The sequence below is a fragment of the Hemiscyllium ocellatum genome, chromosome 2 (genome assembly GCF_020745735.1).
Source record: "Hemiscyllium ocellatum isolate sHemOce1 chromosome 2, sHemOce1.pat.X.cur, whole genome shotgun sequence".
NCBI lineage: Eukaryota > Metazoa > Chordata > Chondrichthyes > Orectolobiformes > Hemiscylliidae > Hemiscyllium > Hemiscyllium ocellatum.
This window is the reverse complement of record NC_083402.1, coordinates 139,630,650-139,643,064: the sequence shown is the minus strand read 5'-3', so window position 1 is coordinate 139,643,064 and position 12,415 is coordinate 139,630,650. Positions and strand designations below refer to the sequence as shown.

At 42.5% G+C, this 12,415-nt stretch overlaps 2 protein-coding genes across 2 annotated transcripts in view; both read left to right on the top strand.

The window, feature by feature from the left end:
- Nucleotides 1-8,957: 8,957 nt before the first annotated feature.
- LOC132826252 (uncharacterized) lies at nucleotides 8,958-9,407 on the top strand. The gene has a single exon (XM_060841978.1). It carries the CDS (start codon nucleotides 8,958-8,960, stop codon nucleotides 9,405-9,407), a length of 450 nt encoding a protein of 149 aa, XP_060697961.1.
- The window catches only part of polr1e (RNA polymerase I subunit E), a 31,617-nt gene continuing 28,591 nt past the window's right edge, over nucleotides 9,390-12,415 (top strand). Inside the window, exon 1 of the mRNA XM_060840659.1 lies at nucleotides 9,390-9,502. Coding sequence (XP_060696642.1) covers nucleotides 9,430-9,502 — 73 coding nt within the window. The 5' untranslated portion in view covers nucleotides 9,390-9,429. The remainder of the gene's footprint in view (nucleotides 9,503-12,415) is intronic.

Here is a 12,415-nt window from a genome sequence, read left to right as displayed (position 1 = left end):
TTTGGAAGATTGGTGGGTGATTGACTTGAGGACTGTTGCTCTTGATTCTGTTCTTGTGAGGTCTGCAAGTCCATTTAAAATAGGGCAACTTTTTTGTCTTGGGTTCCCTTTTCAGATGGTATCTTTCCTGATGAAACATGTGTTTGCTTCATTATAATCTCTGAAGGACCTTTAATCTCATGAATTTCCTTCATTGAGAATAATTGATCTGTTGAAACTCATTTTTCTTTTTTGAAATATCATGAATCAGTGAAATAGGCTTTTTTTTAATAGTGTTCTCAACCTCTGACCCAGGCAATTTTATATGAATACATATATTGATTTGATTTACTTATACTGTTGTCACATGTACCGTGACACAGTGAGAAGTGTTGTTTTGTGTTCTATATGGGCAGATCGTACCATACAAATTGCATTAGGGTACCAGAACAGAATGCAGAATACAGTGTTACTGCTGCAGAGAAGGTGCAGAGAGAGAGCGAGAGAGAGATCAGAATTAACATTTGAGACATCCGTTCAAAAGTCTGATAATAGTGGGGAAGAATCTGCTCTTGAATCTGTTCATATATGTATTATTACAACACGGGGTAAACCCCTCCCCCTACTAATTTAAACCTGCAACACAGAAATTATTTATCCCATGACGTAATCTGTTAAAATTTAAGAGCCAAAGAACGATTCCCAAAAGTCACTATTTAAAATAAAAATTAACAATTTTATTTTTTTAACAGTCTAACAGAGAATAAATAAGTAACAGCTATTTACAACTCTAACCTATCTTTTACTTTCCTCCCTTTACACTACTGGTCTGATAAAACCCCTGATTAAGATTTACCAAAAGATTCAAATTTCAAAACCAACCAGCTGTCAAATCTTCTCTTGTATCTTCATCTGTCTTCTTTTCTTCTTCTTAGGGTTTCTGTTTCACAGGTCATTGCTAGATAAAGGTACCTTTAAGAGAGCTACTCTACGGGCAGTCTGCATATGTTGGTGGCTTGGCAGTTCTCCTTGACGCTCTTTGCTGCTCTGGTTAACTGTTCCAAAATGTCTGATTTTATCCCCCAAAGCATCGGATCATTTCATTTTGGTGTTAATATTGTCAAAATACTAAATTCAAACTTGATTCGAGTTTAGTATCTTGAAGCATAATTTAAACTGATTAGCTGAATTTGGATTTGCTTTGTCTCATAGAAATCCAGGTGCTGCGAGCTGTTGGACCAAATGTTACAATGTAAATTTTCTAGTATTCTTTTGTGCATGCTAAGTCCTTCAACTCTCTTAAAGATACAGTATACCTCTACACCTTCATAACAGTATTCAAACATAACAGTACTATATTTTCTGCACAATGGAAGATAGTATAACAGGGGTGGGAGTGTCTTTGATTATGTTGGTTGTTTTCCTGAGTCAGCAGGAAGTATAGATGGGGTTAATGGACAGAAGACTGGTTTGTGTGATGAACTGGGCTGCAATCATGACTGTAGTTTCTTGCAGTCTTAGGAAGAACCTTTGCCATACCATACTGTGATGAATCCAGAAAGGGTGCTTCTATGTAACATCTATGCAAATTGGTAAGAGTCTTTGTGGACAAGCCAAATTTCCTTAGTTGCCTGAGGAAGTAGAGGTGTTGTTGTGCTGATGCCAGTGGACAAGACAGATTGTTATTGATCTTCTCTCCCAGGAACTTACTCTCTTGACCATCTCACCTCAGCACTATTGATGCAGACCTCCATTATATTCCCTGAAGTCAATGACCAGCTTCTTCATTTTGCTAACATTGATGGAGAGATTTTTGTCTTTATACCATGCCGATCAGCACTAAATCTCTTTCCTGTATTTTGTCTCATTGTTCTTTGTGATCTGACCTACAACAGTGGTGTCGCCAGCAAACTTGTAAATGGAGTTGGGGTGGAATTTGGCCACATGATCATGAATGTGTAAGGAGTACAAGACTATAAGACATGGGAGCAGAAATTAGGCCATTTAGCCCATTAAGTTATCTCTGCTATTCAATCATGGCTGATAAGTTTCTCAACTCCATTCTCCTGCCTTTTCCCCATAACCTTTGCTCCCCTTGATACAGAAGAACCTATCTATCTCAGTCTTACATATACTCAATGACCTGGCCTCCACAGCCTTCTATGGTAATGAGTTCCATGGATTCACCACTCTCTGTCTGAACAAGTTTCTCTTCATCTGCATTCTAAAGGGGCTTCCTTTTATTCTAAGGTTGTCTCCTTGGGTCCTAGTCTCCCCTGTTAATGGAACCTCTTCCCAACATCCATTCTATCCAAGGGCTTTCAGTATTCTGTATGGTTCAATTAGATCCCCCCTCATCCTTCTAAACTCCAAAGAGTACACACACACATTCCTCAAATGTTCCTCATATGTTAAGCCTTTTATTCCTAGGATCATTCTTGTGAATTACCCCTGGACCCATATCAGGGGCGCTATATCCTCCCTGAGACATGGGGACCAGAATTGCTCACAATATTCTATATGTGCTCTACGAGAGCTTTATAAAGCCTCAGAAGTATATCCCTGTTTTTATATTCTAGTCCTTTCAAAATAAATGCCAACATTGCATTTGCCTTCCTAACTACCGACTCAACCTGCAAGCTAACCTTAATACAATCCTGAACTAGGACTCCCAAGTCCCCTTGTACTTCAGATTTTTGCATTTTCTCCCCATTTAGAAAATAGTCTATGCCTTTATTCTTCCTACCGAAGTACATGACTTCACACTTTCACAAGTTGTATTCCATCTGCTACATCTTTGCCCACTCTTCTGTCATGTGTAAATCCTCTGCAACGTTCCTGCCTCCTCAATACAGCCTTTCCTTCCACCAATCTTTGTATCACCTGCAAATTTAGCCAGAATGCCTTCAGTTTCTAGGTCATTAATGTATCAAGTGAAAAGTCCCAACACTGACTTTTGCAGACACTATTAGTCACTAGCAGCCATCCTGAGATGAACTCTTTTATCCCCATGCTCTGTTTTCTGCCAGACAACCCATCTTCTATCCATGCTCGTATCTTGCCTGTAACACCATGGGCTGTTATCTTACTCAGCAGCCTCCTGTGTGGCATCTTATCAAAGGCCTTCTGGAAGTCCACATACATAACATCCATTGGCTCTCATTTGTCTAACCTGCTCCTTATCTCCTCAAAGAATTCTAACAGATATGTCAGTCATGACCTTCACTTGATGAAACCATGCTGACTTTGCCTTATTTTAATGTGCACTTCCAAGTATTCAGAAATCTCATCCTTCACAATGGACTCCAACATCTTACCAACGACTGAGGTGAGGTTAATCATCCTGTAATTTTGCATTTTTTCACTTCTTTTTTAATCATGGGGTAATATTAGCAATTTTCCAGTCCTCTGGGAGTCTCCCTGACTCCAGTGATTCCTAAAAGATCACCACTAACACTTTCACTATCTCTTCAGTTATCTTCTTCAGAACTCTGAGGTGTATTCCATCTGGTCCTGGTGATTTATCCATCCTCAGACTTTTCAGTTTCTCTAGCACTTGCTCCTTGGTGATGGCCACCATATTCATCTCTGCCCCTGATTCTCTTAAATGTTTGGTATGTTACTCATGTCTTCCACTGTGAAAACTGATATAAAGTACTTGTTTAGTTCCCCCACCATTTCTTTGTTCCCCATTACTATTTCTCCTGCATCATTTTCGAGCAGCCCAAAGTTGACTTTTGCCTTTCTTTTACCCTTTATAGATCTAAAGATGCTCTTGAAATCTTGTTTTATATTACTGGCTAGCTTACCCTTATATTTGATTTTCTCTTTCCTTACTTATTTTTAGTTGTCCTCTGTTGGTAAGCTTCCCAATCCCCTGGCTTCCCACTGTCCTTTATATGCTTTCTCTTTCACTTTTATGCTATCCCTGACTTCGCTTGTTAGCCATGGTTACATTGTCTTTGCTGTACCATGCTTCTTTTTCCTAGGGATGAATTTTTGCTGTATTTCCCAAATAACTCCCAGAAACTCCTGCCATTGCGGACTGTTCCACTGTCTTTCCTGCTTGGCTCCTCCCTCATGCCTCTGTAGTTGCCTTTATTCAACTGTAATACAGTTACATCTGATTCCAGCTTCTCCCTCTCAAATTGCAGAGTAAATTCTATCATATTATGCTCACTGCCTCCTAAGGATTCCTTTGCTTTAAGCTCTCTTATCAAGTCTGCCTCGTTAAATATCACTAAATCCAGAATTGTCTGTTCCCATGTGGGTTCCACCGTAAGCTGCTCCAAAAAGCCATCTTGTAGACATTCTCCAAATCCTTAACTTGTGATCCACTACCAACCTGACTGTTAAGAGGCTGAGTACGCAGCCTTGCAGGATACCAGTGTTGAGGATTATGGTGGAGGAGGTGATGTTGCTTGTTCTTACTGATTGCGATCTATGGGTCAGGAAGTTGAGGATTCAGTTACAGAATGGGGGAGCCGAGACCTAGGTCTTGGAGTTTTGAGATGAGTTTGTTTAGAATTATGGTGTTAAAGGTGGGGCTGTAGTCAATAGTAGAAGCCTGATGTTTCAGAATGTGTGTATAACCAGGGAGATGGTATCTGCCATGGACCTGTTACGCCGGTGGGCAAATTGCAAACGATCATGGAAATTTGGTAGGCTGGAGTTAATGTGAACATAAGAATCAAAAGCATGAGCAGGCCTCTCACGCTTGCTTCTCCATTCAATAAGATCATGGCTGATCTGATTGTCATCTCAAATCCACATTCCTGCACACACTTAATAACCTTTCAAAGCCTTGTTTAACAAGAATATACCTGTCTCTGTCTTCAAATATTCAAGGACTCTGCTTCCAACACCTTTTCAGAAAGAGATTTCCAAAGACTCACAACCCCGTGGGAGGAAAACAATTCACCTAATCGGCGTTATATATGATTTTCAAACCCGTGACCCCTACTTCTAGATTTTCCAAGAGGAGGAAACATCCTTTCCCCTTCTAACTTGTCAAGTGCATTCAGGTTTTTATGTGTTTCAATGAAGTCACTTTGGCTCTTCTAAACTACAACAAATCCAAATCTAATGTTTCCTCAGAAGACAATCTGCCTATTCCAGGTATCCAACCAGTAAATCTTCTCTGAACTGACTCCAATATACATACATCCTTCCTTCAATTAAGTGACCAACACTGTGCACAGTACTCCAGATGTGGCCTCATCAGAGTCCTGTATAATCAAAGCACTTCCTCCTTACTTTTGTATTCAGTTCTTCTCATGACAAACAATAACATTCTACTAACTTCCCTAATTACTTGCTGTGCCTGCATACCAACATTTTGTGATTGATGCATAAGCATACTCATATCCCACTGCATCTCAGAGCTATGAAGTCTCTCACAATTGAGATAACTTTTTTTATTCATTCTGCCAAAATGAACAACTTCACATTTTCCCAAATTATATGCTATCGCCACACCTTTTCACACTCATTTAACCTATTAATATATTTTGTAACCTCCTTGTGCCATCTTGACAGCCCACTGTCCTACCTATCTTTGTGTTATCAGCAAATTTGGCAATTGTTCTTTGTCCCTTTCCCTGAAGCATTTGAGATCCAAGAACCGATTCCTATAGCAATCCACTTGTAACATCTTGCCAACCTCGCAAAAACCCGTTATGCCTACTCTCTGCTACCAATTAGCCAATCAATCATGTGCTATCTCCACAACATCAGCTTTTATTTTCCACAGTAACCTTTGGTATGATACGTTTAAATGCACCTTTAAATGCCTTCTGAAAATCGACATCCATTAGTACTCCTTTAACCAAGGCATGTGTTACTATCTAAAAGAATTCCAATAGATTTGTCAAATTTAGAATCTCTACAGTGCAGAAAGAAGCCATTTGGACCATTGAGTCTGCACTGACTTTGAAGAGCATCCCACTTAGACCTAATGGGTTTTTTTTAATCATGGCTAGCCCATCTAACCTGCACATCCCTAGACACTCCAGAGCAAGTTAGCATGGCCAATCTACCTAACCTGAACACCTTTGGAGTGTGGGAGCAAATCAACACAGACATGGGGAGAAATGTACAAAATCCACACAGAGGCTGGAATTGAACCCAAATCCCTTGCGCTGTGAGGCAGCAGTACCAACTACTGAGCCACCATGCTGCCTCTAACTCCTGCTCCCTGACTGGGAATAGAACCCAGGCTGCAGCAGTGAAAGCACTGAACCCTAACCATTGGTCCATCACAGAAGGTAGATTTCCTGTCCTTTCCACCAGGATCCCTTTCACAATAATTTGTTGACTCTGCCTTTTACCCAGGAATATAGACCTGTTGTAAGATATTTAATAGCTTGTAACATTTACAGTATGTTAGATGCTAAACTAACTGCTCTGTAGATTCCTGCTTTCTGTTTCCTTCTATTTTTGAATAAAGAGTTCAGTTCACTACCTTCCAATCTAATGAAACTCTCCTTGAATCAAGAAAAGTTTGGAAAATCAAAACCAAAGCATCAGCTCTCTCACTAGCCACCTCTTATGAGATCCTAGGGTGAAGTCCATCAGGAAAAGGTGAGGACTGCAGATGCTGGAGATCAAACTCGCGAGTGTGGTGCTGGAAAAGCACAGCAGATCAGGCAGCATCCGAGGAGCAGGAGAATCAACGTTTCAGGCAAAAGCCCATTCCTGATTAAGAGCTTTTGCCCAAAACGTTGATTCTCTTGCTCCCCGGATGCTGTCTGACCTGCTGTGCTTTTCCAGCACCACACTCTCGACTCTGAAGTCCATCTGGACCTAGATATTGGTCAGCCTGCAGCTCCAAGCGTTTGTTAAGTATCGCTTCTCTGCTGATAGTGATTTTCCTGAGTTTCTCCTTTCTTCCATTTTCTGATTTATTGCTAATTTTTAGATGTTACTTGTCTCCTGTTCAGTGAAGATAGATGCAAAGAACCTATTCAATTCATCTGCCATTACCTTATTTTCCATTATTAATTCACCAGTCTCACATTCTGTGAGGCAAACAAGCACATTATTTTCTTATTTAAATATTTATAGAAACTCTTGCTACTGTTTTATATTTCTGGTTCGCCCTCTCTCGTGCTCTAAATTTTCCGTCTTTATTACATTTTTGGTCATTATTTACTTTTTCAAAAATTATGTCTACTTCTCTGATCAGCTGCTGTCTTTACACAATTATCTGCCGTTGCTTTTGCCTATCTTTAGCGTTTATAGTTAACCATGGATGGTTGGTCCTTTGGGATATTTCTGACTCACTGGAATGTATCTATTCTCAGTATTCTGAAATAACTCCTTAAATGTCTGCCACAACATCTCAATTGACCTTTCCTTAAACTTAATTTGCCATTTCACTTTAACCAGCTCAATTTTCGTGCCTTCAAAATTGCCCCTAATTAAATTTTAAAGGACAACGTTGGGCTCACTCCTCTCAAGTATCATCCTGGTGAAAACATTTGAAATTGCAACTGTAAACAATTGTGAACTTCATTTAATAAGATAATGGAGACTTCATCTCAGACTTCACTTGCTTTGTATATTATGGAAATGCTTCACTCAACTTAAAAGTAAAATGTGGTAAAAACAATGACTGCAGATGCTGGAAACCAGATTCTGGATCAGTGGTGCTGGAAGAGCACAGCAGTTCAGGCAGCTTCCAACGAGCCGCGAAATCGATGTTTCGGGCAAAAGCCCTTCATCGGGAATAAAGGCAGTGAGCTGGAAGCATGGAGAGATAAGGTAGAGGGGGGTGGGGTGGGGAGAGAGTAGCATAGAGTACAATGGCATAGAGGGGATGAAGGTGAAGAGCTTCAGGGCAGAGGAAATGACCTGGGAGTTGCAGTGGGAGAGGGACTCCCTGAGATTCTTGTAGAGAGAGGAGAAAAACTTCTTCAAGTAAAAAATGAGGTCTGCAGATGCTGGAGATCACAGCTGAAAATGTGTTGCTGGTCAAAGCACAGCAGGCCAGGCAGCATCTCAGGAATAGAGAATTCGACATTTCGAGCATAAGCCCTTCATCAGGAGGCAGGCATCCTTGCAAGAGGATTCGCAGTAGGGTTAAAATAAAAGTAAAATGTGAAAAGAGAATTAGTAGAGACGTCTGAGGGGATCTGGGGCAGGGGCGGCTGGAGGGACATGATTGAAATGTACTAAGTAATGAAGGCAATACGATAGGGTAGATAGGAAAAAACTTTTTCCCCTCAGTAGAGAGGTCAATAATCAGGGGATATATTTTTAAGGCAAGAATCAGGAGGTTTTAGGGAAGTTTCACACACCGAGGTGATGGATATCTGGAACTCACTGCTTAAAACAGCGGTAAAGCTCGAACCCTCATGACATTTAAGAACTATTTCAATGAGCACTTGAAATGCCATAGCAGACAAGGCTGTGGCTCAAGAGCTAGAAGTTGGATTAGAATAATTAGTTCGATGCTTGATGACGGAACGGACACAAGATCCGAAGGGCTTTCCCTAAGTTGTAAAAGATCTGAGTCGTCTTCAGAACTGATTTATTTTGGAACACTGTAAGAATTTGTATGTTAAAGGTGCTATATAAATGCAATTGATGTATTGAGAACAAAACGTGCTAACATCACAGCAGGTCAGGCAACATTGGTGGAGAACGAGCAAGCTAACATTCTGACTCTAGATGACTCTTCATCCGACCTGATGTGGAGGGGGTCAGTATTTATGCAATAGTAAGGAGGATGGAGTGCTGGGGGAGTAAAGGTCTTGATCGTGCGGAATAAGTGATCAGAATGTGAGAAAGGCAGCACAATGCAGTGTCCAACTGTAAGGAGAGAGGACATGGTGACAGAGAATGCAACAAGTATAGCTAAAGTAAAACCGAAGTTTTCAGTACAAGTTTCAACTTCTCCAGTCATTTGCTCCTAAACTTGATGTATGCAGCTTTGGCCTCTAGATAGCGCTGTTGCAAGGGGCTGTGAGCCTGTGATGGTGATAATGCTGGATGGTGGTGTCGCTAGCGCCGAGCGATCTGGGCCTGCAGGTGGCGGTGTTGCTGGCGCCGAGCGATCTGGGCCTGCAGGTGGCGGTGTTGCTGGCGCCGAGCGATCTGGGCCTGCAGGTGGCGGTGTTGCTGGCGCCGAGCGATCTGGGCCTGCAGGTGGCGGTGTTGCTGGCGCTAGACGGCGTGAGCCTGTAGGTGGTGGTGTCGCTGGCGTTGGGCGGGCTGGACCTGTAGGTGGCGGTGTCGCTGGCGCCGGGCGGGCTGGGCCTGTAGGTGGCGGTGTCGCTGGCGCTGGGCGGGCTGGGCCTGTAGGTGGCGGTGTCGCTGGCGCCGGGCAGGCTGGACCTGGAGGTGGCGGTGTCGCTGGCGCCAGGCAGGCTGGGCCTGCAGGTGGCGGTGTCGCTGGCGCCGGGCGGGCTGTGGCCTTGTGTTGAAGTTGGCGGCGTGTTGGTTGTCATGATGGCAGCGTTCGGTGTGTGGAAGTACAGGAATTTAACGGAATTGGATCCGGAGCAATCAGCGACACTTGGTAGTGACTCTGGGAATATTTCGCGGAAGGGCTGTGAACTTAGATACAGGGAGAGAGGGTGAGAGTCAAAGACCGGAAAGGCAGAAATAAGTAAAAAAATAGACCAGCATTTATATAGAATCTTTCATAAGCACTCAAACCTTTGTTCATGAAATACTTTTAAAAGTAAAATTACTGTCGTGTTGTGGGAAATGAAAGCTGGCTCATGTAGTTGAAAAGCTTGGTAGATATTGAATGCTGGAAATCTGAAAAAAGAAATCAAAATGTTGTAATTTTTTGTGTTTATTCTTTCGGTTCTTGCATTTACACGATGTTTGGCATCTTTTGGCCGAACCAACATTTATCACCCACACCAAATTGCCTTCAGGAGGGTGGTTGAACTACTGCTGTGAGGTCTGCAGATGCTGGAGGTCAGAGCTGAAAATGTGTTGCTGGAAAAGCGCAGCAGGTCAGGCAGCATCCAAGGAGCAGGAGATTCGACGTTTCAGGATTCCTGAAGAAGGGCTCATGCCCGAAACGTAGGGTAAAAAGTGAGGTCTGCAGATGCTGGAGATCACAGTTGAGATCCCTTGGATGCTGCCTAACCTGCTGTGCTTTAACCAGCAACACATTTTCAACCACGCTCATGCCCAAAACGTCGATTCTCCTGCTCCTTGGATGCTGCCTGACCTGCTACGCTTTTCCAGCAACACATTTTCAGAACTACTACTATGGCCCAGTAAAGTTGAAGGGCTTAGTAATAGAGATCTAAGTCTGTGTGTGTGTGTGTGTGTGTGTGTGTGTGAGAGAGAGAGAGAGATGAAGGGGAGCTTGCTGTGGTGTTCCCATGTATTTGCTGCCCTTGTCATTCTTGGTGGTAGAGAATACTGGCTTGGAAAGTGCTGTCAAAGGAAGCTTGGTGAGTTGTTGTAGTCCATCTTGGAGATGGTACATAGCTTCTGCCACTGTATATTAGTGGTGGGGAGCTACTTTGTTGTAGGTGGTGCCAAGCTTCTTAAGTGTTGGATCGTCAGGTAAGTGGGGATTGTGCCATCACACCCCTAATTTGTACTTTGTAGACCATGGACAGGCTTTGAGGAGTCTAAAGATAAGTTCATTGCTGCAGAATTACCTGCTTCTGACCTGCTCTTGCAGCCGCAGTATTAAACAACTTGTCCAGCTCAGCTTGTCACCACTGGTATGCTCCAGGATGTTATTAATGTGGGGCATTTACCATTATGTACTTATCAGTGTTATGATGGAATGGCAATCATTGAAGCAGATGAAGATGGGTTGGGCCTGGGGAACACAATGATATTCTGTGGGATGGTATCGTTGACCATAAACAAAGGAGCAGAAGTAAACCGTTGAGCCCATTCAATTAGATCATGGCCAATCTAATAATCCTGAAATCCACTTTCCTGACTATTCTCCACAACTCTTGATTCCCATACTGATTAAAAATCTTTGACAACCTTGAATATCATTATGTCCCAGCCTCTACAGCCTCCTCTGGTAAAGAATTCTATGCATGCACTATGCTTTGAGAGAAGAAATTTTTCCTCATCTGATTAACCTTTTATACTAAGATTATTCCCTTTGGTCCTGGACTTTCCCACAAAGTGAAACAACTTTTCCATATTTCCATTCTCAAGTCCCCTCAGAATATTGTGTATTACATTAAGGTTACCTCTTATTCTTCTAACCTCCATTGAGTACAAGTGCAATCTACTCAATCTTTCCCTATAAACAGTCTCTTCTTGGCTGTCTTGTGACACAATGGTAGTGTCCTATCCATAGACTGAGAGATCCGGGTTCAAGTCCCACTTGTTCCAAAGGTGTGTAATACTATGAGTCGATTGGTTGATTAAAAAAGAGTTTAAAAAAAAACAGTCGCTGCATCCCATCATATGTTCTGCAAAGGATGACTCCATCCAGCTTTAGATTCAGATTACAGTGGTGCTGGAAAAGCACAGCAGTTCAGCCAGCATCCGAGGAGCAGGAAAATCGACGTTTCGGGCAAAAGCCCTTCATCAGAATTCCTGATGAAGGGCTTTTGCCCAAAATGTCGATTTTTTTTTTCTCTCTGCTGCTTGGATGCTGCCTAACTTGCTGTGTTTTTCCAGCACCACTGTAATCTTGACTCTAATCTTCATCATCCACTTCCGTTTCCAACCAGTTTATCCCAGTTTCTGTGACTCTGGTTTAACTAGGGTTCCTTGATGGTATAACTGATTAAAAGTTGCCTTGGTGTCAAGGGTAGTCACTGTCATAGAGTCTAGAGATGTACAGCACCGAAACAGACCCTTCAGTCTGACTCTTCCATGCCGACCAGATATCCCAACCCAATTTAGTCCCATTTGCCAGCACTCAGCCCATATCCCTCCAAACTCTTCCGATTCATACACCCATCCAGATGGGTGCAATTGTAGTAGCCTCCACCACTTCCTCTGGCAGCCCATTCCACACATGCACCACCCTCTGCATGAAAATGTTGCCCCTTAGGTCTCTTTTATATCTTTCCCCTCTCACCCTAAACCTATGCCCTCTGGTTCTGGACTCCCCCACCCCACCTTATCCATGCCCCTCATGATTTTATAAACCTCTGAGGTCGTACCTCAGCCTCCAGGGAAATCAGCCCTATCCAATTCAACTTCTCCTATAGCTCAGATCCTCCAATCCTGGCAACATCCTTGTAAATCTTTTCTGAACCCTTTCAAGTTTCACAACATCCTCCCGATAGGAAGGAGACCAGAATCGCACGCGATATTTCAAAAATAGTCTATCCAATGTCCTGTACAGCTGCAATATGACCTCCCAACTCCTGTACTCAATATTCTGACCAATAAAGGAAAGCATATCAAACACCTTCATTATCCTATCTACCTGTGACCTACTTTCAAGGAGCTATGCACTCCAAGGTTTCTTTGTTTA